This window comes from Pristiophorus japonicus, chromosome 19 (assembly GCF_044704955.1).
Source record: "Pristiophorus japonicus isolate sPriJap1 chromosome 19, sPriJap1.hap1, whole genome shotgun sequence".
Classification (NCBI taxonomy): domain Eukaryota; kingdom Metazoa; phylum Chordata; class Chondrichthyes; family Pristiophoridae; genus Pristiophorus; species Pristiophorus japonicus.
Window position 1 is genome coordinate 3,616,627 of NC_091995.1, and position 24,293 is coordinate 3,640,919.

At 52.1% G+C, this 24,293-nt stretch overlaps 1 protein-coding gene across 1 annotated transcript in view; it reads right to left on the bottom strand.

The window, feature by feature from the left end:
• LOC139230626 (superkiller complex protein 2-like) overlaps positions 1-24,293 on the bottom strand; it is a 170,498-nt gene that overhangs the window by 60,640 nt on the left and 85,565 nt on the right. The window contains exons 20-23 of the mRNA XM_070862442.1: positions 18,971-19,115; positions 12,242-12,368; positions 6,835-7,045; positions 1,377-1,487 (exon numbers count right to left, since the gene is read on the bottom strand). Of these exons, the coding sequence (XP_070718543.1) occupies positions 1,377-1,487; positions 6,835-7,045; positions 12,242-12,368; positions 18,971-19,115 (594 nt within the window). The remainder of the gene's footprint in view (positions 1-1,376; positions 1,488-6,834; positions 7,046-12,241; positions 12,369-18,970; positions 19,116-24,293) is intronic.

A 24,293-nucleotide genomic window follows, 5' to 3' on the forward strand; every position in this document is an offset into this window, starting at 1 on the left:
ACTCTGTACAATATACCCCCCCCCACACACACACAGTGACCCTCTCCCCACTCTGTACAATATACCCCCCCCCCCCACACACACACACTGACCCTCTCCCCACACTGTACAATATACCCCCCAACACACATACACACAGTGACCCTCTCCCCACACTGTACAATATACCCCCCAACACACACACACACACACACACACACACACACACACACTGACCCTCTCACCACACTGTACAATATACCCCCCAACACACATACACACAGTGACCCTCTCCCCACACTGTACAATATACCCCCCAACACACACACACACACACACACACACACACACTGACCCTCTCACCACACTGTACAATATACCCCCCCCACACACACACAGTGACCCTCTCCCCACTCTGTACAATATATCCCCCCCCCACACACACACAGTGACCCTCTCCCCACTCTGTACAATATACCCCCCCCCCCACACACACACAGTGACCCTCTCCCCACACTGTACAATATACCCCCCCCACACACACACACACAGTGACCCTCTCTCCACACTGTACAATATACCCCCCCCCATACACACACACACAGTGACCCTCTCCCCACTCTGTACAATATACATCCCCCCACACAGTGACCCTCTCTCCACACTGTACAATATACCCCCCCCCACACTGACCCTCTCCCCACACTGTACAATACATCCCCCCCACACACACACTGACCCCGCCCCACACACATACTGACCCTCTCACCACACTGTACAATATACCCCCCCCACACACACACACAGTGACCCTCTCCCCACTCTGTACAATATACCCCCCCCACACACAGAGACCCTCTCCCCACTCTGTACAATATACATCCCCCACACAGTGACCCTCTCTCCACACTGTACAATATACCCCCCCCACACACACAGAGACCCTCTCCCCACACTGTACAATATACCCCCCCCACACACACAGAGACCCTCTCCCCACTCTGTACAATATACATCCCCCCACAGTGACCCTCTCTCCACACTGTACAATATACCCCCCCCCCCCACACACACACTGACCCTCTCCCCACACTGTACAATACATCCCCCCCCACACACACACTGACCCCGCCCCACACACACACTGACCCTCTCACCACACTGTACAATATACCCCCCCCACACACACAGTGACCCTCTCCCCACTCTGTACAATATACCCCCCCCCCCACACACACAGAGACCCTCTCCCCACTCTCTACAATATACCCCCCCCGCCACACACACACACACAGTGACCCTCTCCCCACTCTCTACAATATACCCCCCCCCTCCACACACACACACAGTGACCCCCTCCCCACACTGTACAATATACCCCCACCCCCTGGACGTACCGTCACCCTCTGCTCATACTCCGGGAGCAGCATCAGACTCTGGTCCGAGACCAGGAAGCGTAGTCGCTCCCGCTCGTCTTTAATCATCATGCGCTTGTGCATCCGTGCGTACTGCGGGGGGAGCAAAGGGCAGGGGTCAGCTCATGTCAGACATTCTCTCCCCCCCGCGCCCCCCTCCCCCTCCCCCTCTCCCCCCCTCCCCAATGGGCCGAGACATGGAGGCCTCGGGGAGTAGTGTGGAGGCATACTACTTCTGGGAGTGTGGAAATTTACTTTTAAAGGTACATTTGCTGTTAAATGTACCCTTTTGTAATAAAACAACATGGAGTCTCAGTTCTCCCAGAAGCCCCTGCACCAGACAGCCTGTTTCTGCATGAACATAGTAACCTTGACTGATAAGCCAACTAATTTAGAAAAGCAGGGGCCATCTGTGTGAGCGAGGGATCTTTGAATTGACCCTCCCTGTCCTGTTAGAACTATACTCCCTTCTGATAACTGTCGCTGTGCTAAACCTTAGAAGTATTAGATAAAGGCTGTATAGACATGTGGAGAATTATAACAAGGATGTGGTGTTAATTAAGTGATTGAAGAACCCCTTATCTGTATTTGCTGACCGCAAGGGCAGAACTGATACACCATAATTAATGGAACCATAATTTCTTTGTTTGTTCTTCTGTATAAAGATAATGTGATTTCGTACAACTGTAGACGTCGTCACAGAGCCTCTGACTGAGTGAGACTTTTCCTTGTAGCAAGTAAAACTTATTAAAGGAACATCTACCGAGCTGCTTATGTCAAGAGTTTCATATTTTTAGTTAAATTGAGAGTCGAGATTTCGACAGGAGCAGTGCGAGCTGGTGCAGGAGGGCGACAGCAGCGAAGAGTGACGTCAGCAAGGTCCAGGTCGGTGATTGGAGCGTGGGCAGGTACGGCAGGAGCGGCGAGGTCGGGGCGAAGGAGCGGCGAGAGACTGTAGAGGGAGGTGATCGGGGCCCAGCCCACACTGCGATATGTGAGCGCACTGGGTCCGTGCAGCAGAGCAGGTCTCCAGCCGTCCTGGTTAACCCTTGCCACTGGATAAAGGCCGAGCTCTGTCAAGCCCCGTGTGGTGGCTGATGTGTGACGGTCACCACACGTTAAAACAATCCAGGCTCAGGCATCTTCCACCCTTCAATTGGAGTTCAGGACTGGAATATCGGGCCCTCCATTGTGAACCCATTCCTTTTTTTGGCGTGGAAGCAAGTCATCCTCGTTTCGAGGGACCACCTAAGATGATGACGACTGTGTGGGATCAAACGGCAGGGGTCAGGGGTCACCTCGTGTCTCCCCCACCCACCCCCCCCTGCCCCGGGCCGAGACAGTGCGTACTGTGGGGAGCTAACGTCAGGGGCCAGGGGTCACCTCCTGTCTCCCCGCCTCCGGGCTGAGACAGTGCTACTGTGGGGAGCTAATGTCAGGGGTCAGGGGTCACCTCTTGTCTCTCCTCTCCCCCCCCCCACCTTCCCCGGGCCGAGACAGTGTGTACTGTGGGGAGCAAGTGACACTGGTCAGCTCGTGTCACAGAATCCTAGTACGGTTACAGCACAGAGGAGGCCATTTGGCCGATCGAACCCATGCCGGCTCTCTGCATAGAGCACCTCAGCCAATCCCACTCCCCCGCCCTTTCCCCGTAGCCTTACAAATCTTCCTTTCCTTCAGGTACTTATCCAACTGCCCTTTGGAAAGCCGCGATTGAATCAAGCCCCACTGCACGGGATATATAATCATAGAATCATACAGCACAGAGGCCACTGGGCTCTTTGAGTCTCACCGGCTCCTTCGACAACCAACCCACTCAGTCCCACTGCCCCGCTCTTTCCCCACACCTTTCCAACTAATGATTCAATCCTCTTTTGAAGGCTAGTATTGTTTCTGACTCCACCACTCTATCAGGCAGTACATCCCAATTCTAACCACTCGTTGCGTGATTAGGTTTTCCCGCATGTGACCTCTGCTTCTTTGGCCAATCACCTTAACTCTCTGCCCTCTGATTCGCGACTCTTCAGCCAACGGGAACAGTTTCGCTTCATTTACGTTATCTAAACCCGTCTCGATTTTGAACACCTCGAGCAAATCTCCTCTTGCCCTTCTCAGAGTGACTCCATTCCCCCCCCTCCCCCAGCACCCGCTCCCCGCTCGTGCCCAAGCGCGACAGTGCGTACTCTGGGGAGCAAAACGCACCAGTCAGCTCGTGTCACAGCCTCTCTCTCCCCGCTCACAGGGAGGGGGAGCTTTACTCATCGTCACAGGCGGCCCCTGGAACCAGGAGGACTTGCTCCCACATGGGTTCACAGATGTTCCAATGGAGGGCCCGATATTCCAGTCCTGAACTCCAATTGAAGGGTGGAAGATGCCTGAGCCTGGATTGTTTTAACGTGTGGTGACCGTCACACATCAGCCACCACACGGGGCTTGACAGAGCTCGGCCTTTATCCAGTGGCAAGGGTTAACCAGGACGGCTGGAGACCCGCTCTGCTGCACGGACCCAGTGCGCTCACATATCGCAGTGTGGGCCCCAGCTGCCGCTGAAGGACTCTCTCGAAGGTCGGGGTCGCCATGCTTTGCTGTAACCCGGATGAATCACGATCTCGTACAGTCTACGCACACGGAGAGATTTACACATCTACTCGATCCCAACGACTTGGATAAAGGGACTGAGTGTAACGTAGCTAAATTTGCCGACGATACAAAGAAAGCAATGTGTGAGGAGGACGCAAACAATCTGCAAAGGGGTACAGGCAGGCTAAGTGAGCGGGCAAAAAATGTGGCAGATGGAGTATAATGTGGGAAAATGTGAGGCTGTCCACTTTGGTCGGAAAAATAGAAAAGCAAATGATTATTTAAACGGAGAAAGATTGCAAAGTGCTGCAGTACAGCGGGACCTGGGGGTCCTTGTCCATGAAACACAAAAGGTTAGTATGCAGGTACAGCAAGTGATCAGGAAGGCCAATGGAATCTTGGCCTTTATTGCAAAGGGGATGGAGTATAAAAGCAGGGAAGTCTTGCTACAGTTATACAGGGTATTGGTGAGGCCACACCTGGAATACTGCCTGCAGTTTTGGTTTCCATATTTAAGGAAAGATATACTTGCATTGGAGGCAGTTCAGAGAAGGTTCACTCGGTTGATTCCGGAGATGAGGGGGTTGACTTATGAGGAAAGGTTGAGGAGGTTGGGCCTCTACTCATTGGAGTTCAGAAGAATGAGAGGTGATCTTATCGAAACATAAGATACTGAGGGGGCTGGACCGGCTAGATGCAGAGAGGATGTTTCCCCTCGTGTGGGAATCAAGAACTAGGGGGTATAGTTTCAGAATAAGGGGCCGCCCATTTAAAACAGAGATGATGAGGAATTTCTTCTCAGAGGGTTGTAAATCTGTGGAATTCGCTGCCCCAGAGAGCTGTGGAAGCCGGGTCATTGAATAAATTTAAGGTGGAGATTGACAGATTTTTGAGCGATAAGGGAGTGAAGGGTTATGGGGAACGGGCAGGGAAGTGGAGCTGAGTCCATGATCGGATCAGCCATGATGGTATTAAATGGCGGAGCAGGCTCGAGGGGGCTGACTGGCCGACTCCTGCTCCTATTTCTTATGTTCTTATGTTCGTACTGGGTGAACTCATGAAGTTGTCTTGAAGTTGTTCTCGGGGTGTGGGCAATGTCGGCAGGACCACGTTTCCCGCCCCTTCCTGGTTGCCCCCTGGGAACGGCAACCAGGGCTGTTCCGTAGCAACAGGGCCTGTCCCTTAGCAACAGGACGGTTTGCTGTGCCACTTCAGAAGGCAGCGAGTGTCAGCTACATCACGTGGGACTGGTGTCACATGTCAGGCAATACAACAACAACTTGTGTTTATATAGCGCCTGTAACGCAGTAAAACGTCCCCAGGTACGTCACAGCAGTGTTATAAGACAAAACAGATACATTTGACACGAGCCACATAGGAAGAAATTACGGCAGGTGACCAAAAGCTCGGTCAAAGAGGGAGGTTTTAAGGAGCGGGTTGAAGGAAGAAAGTGAGGCGGAGAGGTTTAGGGAGGGAGTTCCAGAGCTTGGGGCCCAGGCAGCTGAAGGCACGGCCACCGATGGTGGAGCGATTATAATCAGGGATGGTCAGGAGGGCAGAATTAGAGGAGTGCAGACATCTCCGGGGGTTGTGGGGCTGGAGGAGATTACAGAGATAGGGAGGGGCGAGGGCCATGGAGAGATTTGTAAACAAGGATGAGAATTTTGAAATCGAGGCGTTGTTTAACCGGGAGCCAATGTAGGTCGACGAGCACAGGGGGTGATGGGTGAGCGGGACTTGGTGCGAGTTAGGACACGGGCTGCCGAGTTTTGGACCACTTCTGGTTTACGGAGGGTAGAATGTGGAAGGCCGGCCAGGAGTGCGTTGGAGTAGACAAGTCGAGAGGTAACAAAGGCAGGGATGAGGGCTTCAGCAGCGGATGAGCTGAGGCAATGGGCGGAGACAGTGTTCGTTATTTCCACCATTTTCTGCTCTTATTTCCAAGGCAGGCTCAACTGTGCAGCCCCTGCGGTCGAATAGCCCGCAGACACTTACCATCAAGACCTGCCCATGAACCATTGCCACTCTGACCTCTCCGTCCTTGTCCTCGGCCTCCTACACTGTTCCAACAAAGCTCAACGCAAGTTCGAGGAACAGCACCTCACCTTTTGTTCAGGCACTTTACAGCCTTCTGGACCCAACATCGAGTTCAACAATTTCAGAGTGTAACCGCTGGCCATCTTTTGTTCGCTTTAGTTCTCTTTTTTAACCCCACCCCCGATCTTATGAATTTTTTTTCTCTCGGTTTCCAGTGGCAGCTGGTTATTATTTGGCCATTCACAACCTCTCCAGACTAATCCCATTCTAACTTCTGCCATTACCATCGCAAGTCGGTCCATCAGCCCTCTTGTCTCTCGAATCTCTCCTGTCTTCCCCCCCATCACAGACCCTCCCCTTTGTTTTTTGCTCTCCTCCCCGTCCCAGTGCTCCGTAACAATCCGTCCTTTCCGAACACTCTCCAGTTCTGGCAAAGGGCCGTCGCCTCGAAACGTTAACTCTGCTCCCTCTCCACACACGCTGCCTGACCCACTGAGATTTCCAGCATTCTCTCTTGTTATTTGGGATTCCAGACTCCAGCAGTGTTTTGTGTTTGTAGGAACAAGGGCCGGCTGATTAATGCTCGGCAGGGCAACGCTGGGTGAAGCAACGAGTCAATGCTTTCAGGAGAGGGGTACGGAGTGAGGGAGGGGACGAGAGAGGCAGGGCGGGGGAGAGAGAGGAGAGGGGTGAGGGGAGGGCCGGGGGGGGGGGGCAGGGGAGGGGAGGTCGGGGATGGGGAGAGGAGAGAGGTCAGCGTGGTGGAGGGGGAGGGAAGGGGTGAAATTGCAGAGAATTAGGAGAGCTGAAGGTGAGCCAGTACCTCGGTGGAGAATTTGGGGCTGTAGACGCAGGTGAAGGAGGACAGGGAGTCCTCGAGACGTCGTGCTCTGGTATATCCGTCCACCAGGTCCAGGTCCTTCAGCTGGAGATCGTTGATGGGGTCCAGGCCTGCTATCCCGCCGGGGTTAGACTCAGCCAATCGCAGGAGCTCTTGGGTCGCGGTGGTGACTGATGGACCGGGGGGGTCATTCCTGCAAGCAGATGGACCTTCTGTTAGTCGCCCGAGCAGGGGAGGAGGGGCGGCAACAACAACCTGTGTTTATTTAGCCCCTTTAACGCAGTAAAATGACCCCAGGTGCGACACAGCAGTGTTATAAGCCAAAACAGATCAATTTGACCCCGAGCCGCATAAGGTTGATTCCGGAAATGAGGAGGTTGACTTATGTGGAAAGGTTGAGGAGGTTGGGCCTCTACTCACTGGAATTCAGAAGAATGAGAGGTGATCTTATCGAAATGTATAAGATTATGAGGGGGCTTGACAAGGTGGATGCAGAGAGGATGTTTCCACTGATGGGGGAGACTAGAACCAGGGGGCCATGGTCTTAGAATAAGGGGCCGCCCATTTAAAACTGAGATGGAGGAGGAATTTCTTCTCTCAGAGGGTTGTAAATCTGTGGAATTCGCTGCCTCAGAGAGCTGTGGAAGCCGGGACATTGAATAAATTTAAGACAGAGATGGACAGTTTCTTAATCGATAAGGGGTTATGGGGAGCGGGCAGGGAAGTGGAGCTGAGTCCATGATCGGATCAGCCATGATCGTATTAAATGGCGGAGCAGGCTCGAGGCCTACTCCTGCTCCTATTTCTTATGTGCTTATAAGAAGAAATTACTGCAGGTGACCAAAAGCTTGGTCAAAGAGGGAGGTTTTAAGGAGTGTCTTGAACAGAGTTTTATGGCAATCCTGTTGCTGGAGAACAGTCTAGTGACTCCCCGATTTTACTTGGTATCATCTGACCAGTTAATTTCATAGTCCTTGAAGGAGGAAAGTGAGGTGGAGAGGCAGAGAGGTTTAGGGAGGGAGTTCCAGAGCTTGGGGCCCAGGCAGCTGAAGGCACGGCCACCGATGGTGGAGCGATTATAATCAGGGATGGTCAGGAGGGCAGAATTAGAGGAATGCAGACATCTCGGGGGGTTGTGGGGCTGGAGGAGATTAGAGAGATAGGGAGGGGCGAGGGCCATGGAGGGATTTGTAAACAGGCCCTCAAATCTACCACCAGGTTCAGGGCTGTAGTGATACCCGCCCTCCTGTATGGCTCATGTAGACACTTCAAGTCGCTGGAGAAATACCACCAACGATGTCTCCACAAGATGCTGCAAATCCCCTGGGAGGACAGACGCACCAACGTTAGTGTCCTCGACCAGGCCCAACATCCCCAGCATCGAAGCACTGACCACACTCGACCAGCTCCGTTGGGCAGGGCCACATCGTCTGCATGCCCGACACGAGACTCCCAAAGCAAGTGCTCTACTCGGAACTCCTTCACGGCAAATGAGCCGAAGGTGGGCAGAGGAAACATGACAGGGACACCCTCAAAGCCTCCCTGATAAAGTGCAACATCCCCACCGACACCTGGGAGTCCCTGGACAAAGTCCGCCCTCAGTGGAGGAAGTGCATCCGGGAGGGCGCTGAGCACCTCGAGTCTCATCGCCGAGAGCATGCAGAAATCAAGCACAGGCAGCGGAAAGAACATAATAGGAGCAGGAGTAGGCCATACAGCCCCTCGAGCCTGCTCTGCCATTTAATACGATCATGATTGATCCGATCATGGACTCAGGTCCACTTTGCTGCCTGCTCCCCATAATCCCGCAAATCCCGCAATCTTGCCCTTGCAAATGTCCTCGCTCCCGAGTTGCGTTGGATCTGTCGAGCTCCAGCTTGACGGATCGGAAAAGCCGGTTTTCTGCGCATGTGCATTGTGCGCTGAAAAGCAGCTTTCGTGATGCCTTCCCGGGTCCGTACACACTCCGTACGGACCAGGGAAGGACGGAATTTCCAGGCCATAATCTGATACTGAGGCACAGATTAAAGTTGTATAAGGCTAGTTCTAGGTTAGATGTCAGGAGGAGGTGTGAGTTCGGGGCCCAGAAGAGCCGAGGGCCCAGGGGCAGCACGGGCCCAGCCCACACTGCGGTATGTGAGCGCACTGGGTCCGTGCAGCAGAGCAGGTCTCCAGCCGTCCTGGTTAACCCTTGCCACTGGATAAAGGCCGAGCTCTGTCAAGCCCGTGTGGTGGCTGATGTGTGACGGTCACCACACGTTAAAACAATCCAGGCTCAGGCATCTTCCACCCTTCAATTGGAGTTCAGGCCTGGAATATCGGGCCCTCCATTGAAACACCTGTGAACCCATGTGGGAGCAAGTCCTCCTGGTTCCAGGGACCGCCCATGATGATGACTGTAGGGAATTCAGGACCAGAGTGATCTCCTGGACTGGTTTCGATTGTCTAGATGGGCTGGAGAGGAATGTCCCAGATTTTCTTTCCCAAATTGGCCTGGGTTTTTAAAATCTGTTTTTGTGCCTCTCCCAGGAGATCACATGGTTTGGGGTGTGGTGGAGAGTCTGTGTTGTGATACACAAGATAAGGAAATTGTGGGGGACAGGCCCGATGGAATAGATGGTCTTTACATAAGAAATAGGAGTAGGCCGTACGGCCCCTCGAGCCTGCTCCGCCATTTAATACGATCATGGCTGATCCAATCATGGACTCAGCTCCACTTCCCCGCCCGCTCCCCATAACCCCTTATCGGTTAAGAAACTGTCCATCTCTCTTAAATTTTTTCAATGTTGCAGAGATAGGGAGGGGTGTAGGGGCTGGAGGAGATTACAGAGATAGGGAGGGGTGTTGGGGCTGGAGGAGGTTACAGAGATAGGGAGGGGTGTAGGGGCTGGAGGGGATTACAGAGATAGGGAGAGGTGTAGGGGCTGGAGGAGGTTACAGAGATAGGGAGGGGTGTAAGGGCTGGAGTTGATTACAGAGATAGGGAGGGGTGTAGGGGCTGGAGGAGGTTACAGAGATAGGGAGGGGTGTAGGGGCTGGAGGAGATTACAGAGATAGGGAGTGATGTAGGGGCTGGAGGGGATTACAGAGATAGGGAGGGGTGCAGGGGCTGGAGGGGATTGCAGAGCTAGGGAGGGGTGTAGGGGCTGGAGGAGGTTACAGAGATAGGGAGGGGTGTAGGGGCTGGAGGAGGTTACAGAGATAGGGAGGGGTGTAGGGGCTGGAGGGGGTTACAGAGATAGGGAGGGGTGTAGGGGCTGGAGGGGGTTACAGAGATAAGGAGGGTTGTAGGGGCTGGAGGAGATTACAGAGATAGAGAGGGATGTAGGGGCTGGAGGAGGTTACAGAGATAGGGAGGGGTGTAGGGGCTGGAGGAGGTTACAGAGATAGGGAGGGGTGTAGGGGCTGGAGGAGGTTACAGAGATAGGGAGGGGTGTAGGGGCTGGAGGAGGTTACAGAGATAGGGAGGGGTGTAGGGGCTGGAGTTGGTTACAGAGATAGGGAGGGGTGTAGGGGATTACAGAGATAGGGAGGGGTGTAGGGCTGGAGGGGATTACAGAGATAGGGAGGGGTGTAGGGGCTGGAGGGGGTTAGAGAGATAGGGAGGGGTGTAGGGGCTGGAGGAGGTTACAGAGATAGGGAGGGGTGTAGGGGCTGGAGGAGGTTACAGAGATAGGGAGGGGTGTAGGGGCTGGAGGGGGTTACAGAGATAGGGAGGGGTGTAGGGGCTGGAGGGGATTACAGAGATAGGGAGGGGTGTAGGGCTGGAGGGGATTACAGAGATAGGGAGGGGTGTAGGGGCTGGAGGAGGTTACAGAGATAGGGAGGGGTGTAGGGGCTGGAGGGGCTTACAGAGATAGGGAGGGGTGTAGGGGCTGGAGGAGATTACAGAGATAGGGAGGGGTGTAGGGGCTGGAGGAGGTTACAGAGATAGGGAGGGGTGTAGGGGCTGGAGGGGATTACAGAGATAGGGAGGGGTGTAGGGGCTGGAGGAGGTTACAGAGATAGGGAGGGGTGTAGGGGCTGGAGGGGATTACAGAGATAGGGAGGGGTGTCGGGGCTGGAGGGGATTACAGAGATAGGGAGGGGTGTAGGGGCTGGAGGGGATTACAGAGATAGGGAGGGGTGTAGGGGCTGGAGGAGGTTACAGAGATAGGGAGGGGTGTAGGGGCTGGAGGGGATTACAGAGATAGGGAGGGGTGTCGGGGCTGGAGGGGATTACAGAGATAGGGAGGGGTGTAGGGGCTGGAGGAGGTTACAGAGATAGGGAGGGGTGTAGGGGCTGGAGGAGGTTACAGAGATAGGGAGGGGTGTAGGGGCTGGAGGAGGTTACAGAGATAGGGAGGGGTGTAGGGCTGGAGGGGATTACAGAGATAGGGAGGGGTGTAGGGGCTGGAGGAGGTTACAGAGATAGGGAGGGGTGTCGGGGCTGGAGGGGATTACAGAGATAGGGAGGGGTGTAGGGCTGGAGGAGATTACAGAGATAGGGAGGGGTGTAGGGGCTGGAGGAGGTTACAGAGATAGGGAGGGGTGTCGGGGCTGGAGGGGATTACAGAGATAGGGAGGGGTGTAGGGGCTGGAGGAGGTTACAGAGATAGCGAGGGGTGTAGGGGCTGGAGGAGCTTACAGAGATAGGGAGGGGTGTAGGGGCAGGAGGAGGTTACAGAGATAGGGAGGGGTGTAGGGGCTGGAGGAGGTTACAGAGATAGGGAGGGGTGTAGGGGCTGGAGGAGGTTACAGAGATAGGGAGGGGTGTAGGGGCTGGAGGAGGTTACAGAGATAGGGAGGGGTGTAGGGGCTGGAGGAGGTTACAGAGATAGGGAGGGGTGTCGGGGCTGGAGGGGGTTACAGAGATAGGGAGGGGTGTAGGGGCTGGAGGGGGTTACAGAGATAGGGAGGGGTGTAGGGGCTGGAGGAGGTTACAGAGATAGTGAGGGGTGTAGGGGCTGGAGGAGGTTACAGAGATAGGGAAGGGTGTAGGGGCTGGAGGAGGTTACAGAGATAGGGAGGGGTGTAGGGGCTGGAGGAGGTTACAGAGATAGGGAGGGGTGTAGGGGCTGGAGGAGGTTACAGAGATAGGGAGGGGTGTAGGGGCTGGAGGGGGTTACAGAGATAGGGAGGGGTGTAGGGGCTGGAGGAGGTTACAGAGATAGGGAGGGGTGTAGGGGCTGGAGGAGGTTACAGAGATAGGGAGGGGTGTAGGGGCTGGAGGAGGTTACAGAGATAGGGAGGGGTGTAGGGGCTGGAGGGGGTTACAGAGATAGGGAGGGGTGTAGGGCTGGAGGGGGTTACAGAGATAGGGAGGGGTGTAGGGATGGAGGAGGTTACAGAGATAGGGAGGGGTGTAGGGGCTGGAGGGGGTTACAGAGATAGGGAGCTGGAGCCTCACCTGAAGCGTGGAATCTGCCTTTTCTTGAAGTCGTCGATGATTTTGTCGGCGTTGATGCGCAGAGACCTCCCCGTCACGCGGCCGATGTCCATAGCACTCAGCTTCTCCACCGTGTGGCCGCAGGGCCCTGGGGGTCAGAGGTCACAGGTCAGGCCCAGTCGTTCGCTGGTCAACAGCTGCTTCCCCGCATTGCCCGTCGCGGGTATCGCATACGGCGCAAGGGGAGGTCACATCTGACTGGTGACACCTCCAACAGCCCCTCCCCACCCAGACCACCTGTCCCCTCCCATAGCCCCTCCCCTCCCCCCGCCTCCCCCTCTATCTCCCCTCCCAGACTACCTTCCCCTTCCTGCGCCCCCTCCCATACCCAGACTGTCCCAGTCCCGGTCCCGGTCCCGCCCCTCCCATTGCCCCGCCCCCAGACACTGGCACTCCTCCCAGCAATGTTGTTGCTAAGGTGGTCGCGCAGTGACCTCACAGGTCACACGGTGGCCGCTCACCAGCCTCGACATTGTAAACTCCGCTCGGGACCCGCGCACCTTACAGGGAAAAGTACCCCCCAGACAGCACCGGTTTCCCTCAATTCTCTCCCCTCCCTATCTCTGTAACCCCCTCCAGCCCTACACACCTCCCTATCTCTGTAACCTCCTCCAGCCCTACACACCTCCCTATCTCTGTAACCCCCTCCAGCCCTACACCCCTCCCTATCTCTGTAACCTCCTCCAGCCCTACACCCCTCCCTATCTCTGTAACCTCCTCCATCCCTACACACCTCCCTATCTCTGTAACCTCCTCCAGCCCTACACCCCTCCCTATCTCTGTAACCTCCTCCATCCCTACACCCCTCCCTATCTCTGTAACCTCCTCCAGCCCTGCAACCCTCCCTATCTCTGTAACCTCCTCCAGCCCTACACCCCTCCCTATCTCTGTAACCTCCTCCAGCCCTGCAACCCTCCCTATCTCTGTAACCTCCTCCAGCCCTACACCCCTCCCTATCTCTGTAACCAGCTCTAGCCCCTACACCCCTCCCTATCTCTGTAACCTCCTCCAGCCCTACACCCCTCCCTATCTCTGTAACCTCCTCCAGCCCTACACCCCTCCCTATCTCTGTAACCTCCTCCATCCCTACACACCTCCCTATCTCTGTAACCTCCTCCAGCCCTACACCCCTCCCTATCTCTGTAACCTCCTCCATCCCTACACCCCTCCCTATCTCTGTAACCTCCTCCAGCCCTGCAACCCTCCCTATCTCTGTAACCTCCTCCAGCCCTACACCCCTCCCTATCTCTGTAACCTCCTCCAGCCCTGCAACCCTCCCTATCTCTGTAACCTCCTCCAGCCCTACACCCCTCCCTATCTCTGTAACCTCCTCCATCCCTACACACCTCCCTATCTCTGTAACCTCCTCCAGCCCTACACCCCTCCCTATCTCTGTAACCTCCTCCAGCCCTACACCCCTCCCTATCTCTGTAACCTCCTCCATCCCTACACACCTCCCTATCTCTGTAACCTCCTCCAGCCCTACACCCCTCCCTATCTCTGTAACCTCCTCCATCCCTACACCCCTCCCTATCTCTGTAACCTCCTCCAGCCCTGCAACCCTCCCTATCTCTGTAACCTCCTCCAGCCCTACACCCCTCCCTATCTCTGTAACCTCCTCCATCCCTACACACCTCCCTATCTCTGTAACCTCCTCCAGCCCTACACCCCTCCCTATCTCTGTAACCAGCTCTAGCCCCTACACCCCTCCCTATCTCTGTAACCTCCTCCAGCCCTACACCCCTCCCTATCTCTGTAACCTCCTCCAGCCCCTACACCCCTCCCTATCTCTGTAACCTCCTCCAGCCCCTACACCCCTCCCTATCTCTGTAACCTCCTCCAGCCCCTACACCCCTCCCTATCTCTGTAACCAGCTCTAGCCCCTACACCCCTCCCTATCTCTGTAACCTCCTCCAGCCCCTACACCCCTCCCTATCTCTGTAACCTCCTCCAGCCCTACACCCCTCCCTATCTCCGTAACCTCCTCCAGCCCCTACACCCCTCCCTATCTCTGTAACCTCCTCCAGCCCCTACATCCCTCCCTATCTCTGTAACCTCCTCCAGCCCTACACCCCTCCCTATCTCCGTAACCTCCTCCAGCCCCTACATCCCTCCCTATCTCTGTAACCTCCTCCAGCCCCTACATCCCTCCCTATCTCTGTAACCTCCTCCAGCCCTACACCCCTCCCTATCTCTAACCTCCTCTGGTACATCCCCAATTTCGTTTGCTCCACCATCGGTGGCCGTGCCTTCAGCTGCCTGGGCCCCAAGCTCTGGAACTCTCTCCCTAAACCTCTCTACTGCACCCTTCTCCTTTAAGACTCTCCTTGTACATCCCTGTCTGGCATGAAAATAAAATGGGGGAAGGTGGCCCAACCGTGGCTAACAAGGGAAATTAAGGATAGTGTTAAATCCAAGGAAGAGGCATATAAATTGGCCAGAAAAAGCAGCAAACCTGAGGACTGGGAGAAATTTAGAATTCAGCAGAGGAGGACAAAGGGTTTAATTAAGAGGGGGAAATAGAGTACGAGAGGAAGCTTGCTGGGAAGATAAAAACTGACTGCAAAAGCTTCTATAAATATGTGAAGAGAAAAAGATTAGTAAAGACAAACGTAGGTCCCTTGCAGTCGGATTCAGGTGAATTTATAATGGGGAACAAAGAAATGGCAGACCAATTGAACAAATACTTTGGATCTGTCTTCACTAAGGAAGACACAAATAACCTTCCGGATATACTGGGGGACCGAGGGTCTAGTGAGAAGGGGGAACGGAGGGAAATCTTTATTAGTCAGGAAATTGTGTTTCGGGAAATTGATGGGATTGAAGGCCGATAAATCCCGAGGGCCTGATAGTCTGCATCCCAGAGTATTTAAGGAAGTGGCCCTAGAAATAGTGGATGCATTGGTGATCATTTTCCAACAGTCTATCAACTCTGGATCAGTTCCTATGGACTGCAGTGTAGCTAATGTAACACCACTTCTTAAAAAAGAGGATGGAGAGAGAAAATAGGGAATTATAGACCGGTTAGCCTGACATCGGTAGTGGGTAAAATGCTGGAATCAATTATTAAAGATGTAATAGCAGCACATTTGGAAAGCAGTGACAAGATCGGTCCAAGTCAGCATGGATTTATGAAAGGAAAATCATGCTTGACAAATCTTTTGGAATTTTTTGAGGATGTAACTAGCAGAGTGGACAAGGGAGAACCAGTGGATGTGGTGTATTTGGACTTTCAAAAGGCCTTTGACAAGGTCCCACGCAAGAGATTGGTGTGCAAAATCAAAGCACATGGTATTGGGGGTAATGTACTGATGTGGATAGAGAACTGGTTGGCAGACAGGAAGCAGAGAGTCGGGATAAACGGGTCTTTTTCAGAATGGCAGGCAGTGACTAGTGGAGTGCTGCAGGGCTCAGTGCTGGGACCCCAGCTATTTACAATATATATTAACGATTTAGACGAAGGAATTGAGTGTAATATCTCCAAGTTTGCAGATGACACTAAGCTGGGTGGCAGTGTGAGCTGTGAGGAAGATATTAAGAGGCTGCAGGGTGACTTGGACAGGTTAGGTGAGTGGGCAAATGCATGGCAGATGCGGTATAATGTGGATAAGTGTGAGGTTATCCACTTTGGTGGCAAAAACAAGGAGGCAGATTATCTGAATACTGACAGATTAGTAAAAGGGGAGGTGCAACGAGACCTGGGTGTCATGGTGCATCAGTCATTGAAAGTAGGCATGCAGGTACAGCAGGCAGTTAAGAAAGCAAATGGCATGTTGGCCTTTATAGCGAGAGGAATTGAGTATAGGAGCAGGGAGGTGTTGCTACAGTTGTACAGGGCCTTGGTGAGACCACACCTGGAGTATTGTGTACAGTTTTGGTCTCCTAATCTGAGGAAGGACATTCTTGCTATTGAGGAAGTGCAGCGAAGGTTCACCAGACTGATTCCCGGGATAGCAGGATTGACATATGAAGAAAGACTGGATCGACTAGGCTTATATTTACTGGAATTTAGAAGAATGAGAGGGGATCTCATAGAAGCATATAAAATTCTGACGGGGTTGGACAGGTTAGATGCAGGAAGAATGTTCCCAATGTTGGGGAAGTCCAGAACCAGGGGTCACAGTCTAAGGATAAGGGGGTAAAGCCATTTAGGACCGAGATGAGGAGAAACTTCTTCACTCAGAGAATTGTGAACCTATGGAATTCTCTACCACAGAAAGTTGTTGAGGCCAGTTCGTTGGATATATTCAAAAGGGAGTTAGATGTGGCCCTTACGGCTAAAGGGATCAAGGGGTATGGAGAGAAAGCAGGAATGGGGTACTGAAGTTGTATGATCACCCATGATCATATTGAATGGTGGTGCAGGCTCGAAGGACTGAAGGGCCTGCTCCTGCACCTATTTTCTATGTTTCCATGTTAAAACCTACTTCTTTGACCCAATTAGATTATCTGTACAATAACCTCCTCGTGTGGATCCGTGTCAATGTTAGTCTGATAACACTCCTGTGAAGCACCCTGGGTCGGTTTTAGTGCCTGAAATGGTCTTTGATAAATCCAACTTGTTGCTTGCCTTTAAATTAGATTTCTCGATTTTATCACGAAAAAATAATAGATTTAGTCGGCAAAATGGGCTGGAGGCAGTGTCAATCACTGGCTTCACGTAAAACCTGGGGTACAAGTTACGTAAGAAATAGGAGCAGGAGTAGGCCATTCGGCCCCTCGAGCCTGCTCCGCCATTCAATGGCTGATCTTCAACCTCAACTCCACTTTCCCTGCACTGTCCCCATATCCCTCGATTCCCTTAATATCCAAAAATCTATCGATCCATCTTGAGTATACTCAAAGACTGAGCCTCCACAGCCCTCTGGGGTAGAGCATTCCAAAGATTCACCACCCTCTGACTGAAGAAATTCCTCCTCATCTCTGTCCTAAATGGCCGACCCCTTATCCTGAGACTATTAACAGTCTGAGGAGCAGTTTGGAGCTCGCGGCTGGAGCAGTGCGCGTATCAAAAAAAGCTGGCCACCGCAGGAGCAGAATGAACAACGCGGAGGTCGGGAGGGGCGAGGGGCGGAGGTCGGAGGTCGGGAGCGGCGAGAACCAAGACCCTGCTCCGTCAAGCTCGTGGGGTGACCGTCGCACATCAGCCACCACACGGGGCTTGACAGAGCTCGGCTTTTATCCAGTGGCAAGGGTTAACCAGGACGGCTGGAGACCTGCTCTGCTGCACGGACCCAGTGCGCTCACATACCGCAGTGTGGGCTGGGCCCCGTGCTGCCCCTGGGCCCTCGGCTCTTCCGGGGCCCCGAGCGCACGCCTCTCCTGGGGCCCGATCACGTCCCTCTACGCACTCTCGCCGCTCCTGCTGTACCTGCCCGTGCCGCAGTCAGCCGTCGTCCTCCTGCAGCAGCACGCGCTGCTCCCTGCGATGGTATACCGTCGCACGCTGCTCCCTCCAATGGCCCCGGCCTGCTGATTTTAATACAATTTAATACAGCCATTTAATACGATCATGGCTGATCTGATCATGGACTCATAGAAACATAGAAAATCGGTGCAGGAGTAGGCCATTCGGCCCTTCTAGCCTGCACCGCCATTCAATGAGTTCATGGCTGAACATTCAACTTCAGTACCCCATTCCTGCTTTCTCGCCATACCCCTTGATTCCCCTAGTAGTAAGGACTACATCTAACTCCTTTTTGAATATATTTAGTGAATTGGCCTCAACAACTTTCTGTGGTAGAGAATTCCACAGGTTCACCACTCTCTGGGTGAAGAAGGTTCTCCTCATCTCGGTCCTAAATGGCTTACCCCTTATCCTTAGACTGTGACCCCTGGTTCTGGACTTCCCCAACATCGGGAACATTCTTCCTGCATCTAACCTGTCTAAACCCGTCAGAATTTTAAACGTTTCTATGAGGTCCCCTCTCATTCTTCTGAACTCCAGTGAATACAAGCCCAGTTGATCCAGTCTTTCTTGATAGGTCAGTCCCGCCATCCCGGGAATCAGTCTGGTGAACCTTCGCTGCACTCCCTCAATAGCAAGAATGTCCTTCCTCAAGTTAGGAGACCAAAACTGTACACAATACTCCAGGTGTGGCCTCACCAAGGCCCTGTACAACTGATCAGATCAGCCATGATCGTATTAAATGGCTGTATTAAATCGTATTAAAATCAGCAGGCCGGGGCCATTGGTGGGAGCAGCGTGCGACGGTATACCACTGCCCCTGTACTCAAATCCCCTCGCTATGAAGGCCAACATGCCATTTGCTTTCTTAACCGCCTGCTGTACCTGCATGCCAACCTTCAATGACTGATGTACCATGACACCCAGGTCTCGTTGCACCTCCCCTTTTCCTAATCTGTCACCATTCAGATAATAGTCTGTCTCTCTGTTTTTACCACCAAAGTGGATAACCTCACATTTATCCACATTATACTTCATCTGCCATGCATTTGCCCACTCACCTAACCTATCCAAGTCAATCTGCAGCCTCATAGCATCCTCCTCGCAGCTCACACTGCCACCCAACTTAGTGTCATCCGCAAATTTGGAGATACTACATTTAATCCCCTCGGCTCCACTTCCCCGCCCTTGTTTCCCTTCTTCCCGCACACACACAGCAGCAAAGGTCCGAGGTTGTAAAGAGGCGCCTGAGGAACACGTTGGCGACAAGGGCGCAAGCTCACCTTCTGGTAGGAAGAGCTTGTTGGTGAGCAGTTCGTCCGGAGTCGGAGCCACTGGTGGATCCTCAACTCCCTTCTCCGCCTTGTCCGGCCTCGACTCGCACAGCACCAGCGTGGTGAAGGTCCGGCTGCTCGAGTCCGTGGACACCTGCAGGTGACGGAAGCAGAGAAGGTTACCGCACGGAAGGAGGCCAATTTCGGCCCATCGTGTCCGCGCCGGCCGACCAAGAGCCACCCAGCCCAATCCCATGTTCCAGCTCTCGGTCCGTAGCTCTGTAGGTTAACGGCCAGGGGCTCCCAGGTGCCGGTGGGGATGTTGCACTTTATCAGGGAGGCTTTGAGGGTGGTCCCTTGTAACGTTTCCTCTGCCCACCTGGGGCTCGCTTGCCGTGTAGGAGTTCAGAGTTGAGCGCTTGCTTTGGGGGTCTCGTGTCTGGCATGCAACATCTCCACCGACACAAGACTCCCAAAGCAAGCGCTCTACTCGGAACTCCTTCACGGCAAGCGAGCCAAAGGTGGGCACAGGAAACGTTACAAGGGACGCCCTCAAAGCCTCCCTGATAAAGTGCAACATCCCCACCGACACCTGGAAGTCCCTGGGCCAAAGACCGCCCTAAGTGGAGGAAGTGCATCCGGGAGGGCGCTGAGCACCTCGAGTCTCGTCGCCGAGAGCATGCAGAAAGCAAGCGCAGGCAGCGGAAGGAGCGTGCGGCAAACCAGTCCCACCCTCCCCTTCCCTCAACCACTGTCTGTCCCACCTGTGACAAGGACTGTGGTTCATGTATTGGACTGTTCAGTCACCTGAGAACTCATTTTTAGAGTGGAAGCAAGTCTTCCTCGATTTTGAGGGAATGCCTATGATGTTGATGATGAGGTTATGACACTTCAGGTGCACATCCAGGTACTTTTTAAATGTGGTGAGGGTTTCTGCCTCTACCACCCTTTCAGGCCGTGAGTTCCAGACCCTCACCACCCTCCGAGTGAAACAATGTCCCCTCAAATCCTCTCTAAACCTCCCCCAATTGCTTTAAATCTATGCCCCCTGGCTGTTGATCCCTCTGCTAAGGGAAATAAGTCCTTCCTATCCACTCTATCTCGGCCCCTCATAATTTTATACACCTCAATAAGGTCTCCCCTCAGCCTCCTCTGTTCCAAAGGGGAAAAAAAGCAGTCTAACCAATCTGTCCTCATAGCTTAAATTCTCCAGTCGAGGCAACACCCTCGAAAATCTCCTCTGTACCCTCTCTAGTACAATCACATCCTTCCTGTAATGTGGTGACCAGAACTGCACGCAGTACTCCAGCTGTGGCCTAACCAGTGTTTCATACAGTTCAAGCATAACCTCCCTGCTCTTGTATTCCACGCCTATGTCTTTGTGACTGTTCACATTGGGACAGGAGGAGGCCATTCGGCGAGATCGCATCTCAACTCCAGCTCGCCGCCTTGATTCTGTAACCCTTCACACCCGACAAAAATTCTATTAATCTCAGTTTTGAAATTTTCAAATGACCTCCAACCTCGACAGCTTTTTTCAGGAGGGGGGAGCGGTGGGGGTGGGGGGGAGAATAGAGTTCCAGATTTCCGCGACCGTCTTTTGGATGAGGCCCTGTCTGCTCTCTCAGGTGGACGTAAAAGATCCCACGGCACTATTTCGAAGAAGAGCAGGGGAGTTATCCCCGGTGTCCTGGGCCAATACTTATCTCTCAATCAACATCACAAAAATAGATTATCTGGGTCATTATCACACCGCTGTTTGTGGGAGCTTGCTGTGCGCAAATTTGTCTGCCGCGTTTCCTACAGTACACTTCAAAAAATACTTCATTGGCTGCAAAGGCGCTTTGGGACGTCTGGTGGTTGTGAAAGGCGCAATAGAAACGCAAGTCTTTTCTCTTTACCCTGTGTGTGAAGAAGTGCTTCCTAACATCGCCCCTGAATAGCCTAGCTCTAATCGAAAGGTTACACCCCCTTGTTCTGGACATCCCTCACCAGAGGAAATATTAGGAAAAAAAATCAAAGAGCAAGTTATTAATTAAATGGAGAAAGATTGCAAAGTGCTGCAGTACAGCGGGACCTGGGGTACTTGTGCATGAAACACAAAAGCTTAGTATGCAGGTACAGCAAGTGATCAGGAAGGCCAATGGAATCTTGGCCTTTATTGCAAAGGGGATGGAGTATAAAAGCAGAGAAGTCTTGCTACAGTTATACAGGGTATTGGTGAGGTCACATCTGGAATACTGCGTGCAGTTTTGGTTTCCATATTTACGAAAGAATATACTTGCATTAGAGGCAGTTCAGAGAAGGTTCGCTCGGTTGATTCCGGAGATGAGCGGGTTGACTTATGAGGAAAGGTTGAGTAGGTTGGGCCTTTACTCATTGGAATGCAGAAGAATGAGAGGTGATCTTATCGAAACGTATGAGATTATGAGGGGGCTTGACAAGGTGGATGCAGAGAGGACATTGGAACCGGTTCTGGGGGAGGTGGGACCAGTACAAACCGGACCGTCTACCCCTGGGCAGGACCGGAACCTATGTCCTAGGGGGAGTGTTTGTTCGTGCTGTTGGGGAGGGTTGAAACTAATATGGCAGGGGGATGGGAATCTATGCAGGGAGGCAGAGGGAAGTAAAAAAGGGGACAGAAGCAAAAAGGTAGGAAGGAGAAAAGAAAGAGTGGAAGGCAGAGAAATCAAGGGCGAAAATCAAAAAGGGCCACATTACAACATAATTCTAAAAGGACAAAGAGTGTTAAACAAACAAACCTGAAGGCTCAGAGTCTCAATGCGAGGAGCATTCGTACTAAGGTGGATGAATTAATTGCGCAGATAGCCGTTAATGGATATGATGTAATTGGGATTACGGAGACATGGCTCCAGGGTGACCAAGGCTGGGAACTCAACATCCAGGGGTATTCAATATTCAGGAAGGATAGACAGAAAGGAAAAGGAGCTGGGGTGGCGTTGCTGGTTAAAGAGGAGATTAACGCAATAGTAAGGAGGGACATTAGCTTGGATGATGTGGAATCTGTATGATTAGAGCTACGGAAAACCAAAGAGCAGAAAACGCTAGTGGGAGTTGTGTACAGACCACCAAACAGTAGTAGTGAGGTTGGGGACAGCATCAAACAGGAAATTAGAGATGAGTGCAATAAAGGTACAGCATTTATCATGGGTGACTTTAATCTGCATATAGATTGGGCTAACCAAACTGGTAGCAATACTACGAAGGAGGATTTCCTGGAGTGTATAAGGGATGGTTTTCTAGACCAATATGTCGAGGAACCAACTAGAGAGCAGGCCATCCTCGACTGGGTGATGTGTAATGAGAGAGGATTAATTGGGGAAGAGTGACCATAATATGGTAGAATTCTTCATTAAGATGGAGAGTGACACAGTTAATTCAGAGACTAGGATCCTGAACTTAAAGAAAGGAAACTTCCATGGTATGAGACGTGAATTGGCTAGAATAGACTGGAGAATGATACTGAAAGGGTTGACGGTGGATAGGCAATGGCAGACATTTATAGATCACATGGATGAACTACAACAATTGTACATCCCTGTGGCTCAACCGTGGCTAACAAGGGAATTTAGGGAAAGTGTTAAATCCAAGGAAGAGGCATATAAATTGGCCAGAAAAAGCAGCAAACCTGAGGACTGGGAGAAATTTAGAATTCAGCAGAGGAGGACAAAGGGTTTAATTAGGAGGGGGAAAATAGAGTATGAGAGTAAATTTGCAGGGAATATAAAAACTGACTGCAAAAGCTTCTATAGATATGTGAAGAGAAAAAAATTATTGAAGACTAAAGTAGGTGCCTTGCAGTCAGAATCAGGGGAATTCATAATCAGGAACAAGGAAATGGCAGACCAATTGAACAATACTTTGGTTCTGTCTTCACTAAGGAAGACACGAATAACCTCCCGAAAATACTAAGGGACCAAGGGTCTAGCGAGAAGGAGGAACTGAGGGAAATCCTTATTAGTCAGGAAATGCTGTTAGGGAAACTGAAGAGAGTGAGGCCGGTAAATCCCCAGGGCCTGATAGTCTGCATCCCCGAGTACTTAAGGAAGTGGCCCTAGAAATAGTGGATGCATTGGTAATCATTTTCCAACATTCTATAGACTCTGGATCAGTTCCCATGGACTGGAGGGTAGCTAATGTAACACCACTTTTTAAAAAAGGAGGGAGAGAGAAAATAGGGAATTATAGACCGGTTAGCCTGACATCAATAGTGGGGAAAATGTTGGAATCAATTATTAAAGATGAAATAGCAGCGCATTTGGAAAGCAGTGACAGGATTGGTCCAAGTCAGCATTGATTTATGAAAGGGAAATCATGCTTGACGAATCTTCTGGAATTTTTTGAGGATGTAACTAGTAGAGTGGACAAGGGAGAACCAGTGGATGTGGTGTATTTGGACTTTCAAAAGGCTTTTGACAAGTTCCCACACAAGAGATTGGTGTGCAAAATTAAAGCACATGGTATTGGGGGTAATGTACTGACGTGGATAGAGAACTGGTTGGCAGACAGGAAGCAAAGAATGGGAATAAACGGGTCCTTTTCAGAATGGCAGGCAGTGACTAGTGGGGTGCCGCAGGGCTCAGTGCTGGGACCCCAGCTATTTACAATATACATTAATGATTTAGACGAAGGAATTGAGTGTAATATCTCCAAGTTTGCAGATGACACTAAGCTGGGTGGCGGTGTGAACTGCGAGGAGGATGCTAAGAGAATGCAGGGTGACTTGGACAGGTTAGGTGAGTGGGTAAATGCATGGCATTTGCAGTAAAATGTGGATAATGTGAGGTTATCCACTTTGGTTGCAAAAACAAGAAGGCAGATTATTATCTGAATGGTGACAGTTTAGTTAAAGGGGAGGTGCAAAGAGACCTGGGTGTCATGATACATCAGTCATTGAAGGTTGGCATGCAGGTACAGCAGGCAGTTAAGAAAGCAAATGGCATGTTGGCCTTCATAGCGAGAGGATCTGAGTATAGGAGCAGGGTGGTCTTACTGCAGTTGTACAGGGCCTTGGTGAGGCCACACCTGGAATATTGTGTTCAGTTTTGGTCTCCTAATCTGAGGAAGGACATTCTTGCTATTGAGGGAGTGCAGCGAAGGTTCACCAGACTGATTCCTGGGATGGCAGGACTGACATATGAAGAAAGACTGGATCGGACTTATATTCACTGGAATTTAGAAGAATGAGAGGGGATCTCAGAGAAACATATAAAATTCTGATAGGATTGGACAGGTTAGATGCACGAAGAATGTTCCCGATGTTGGGGAAGTCCAGAACCAGAGGTCATAGTCTAAGGATAAGTGGTAAGCC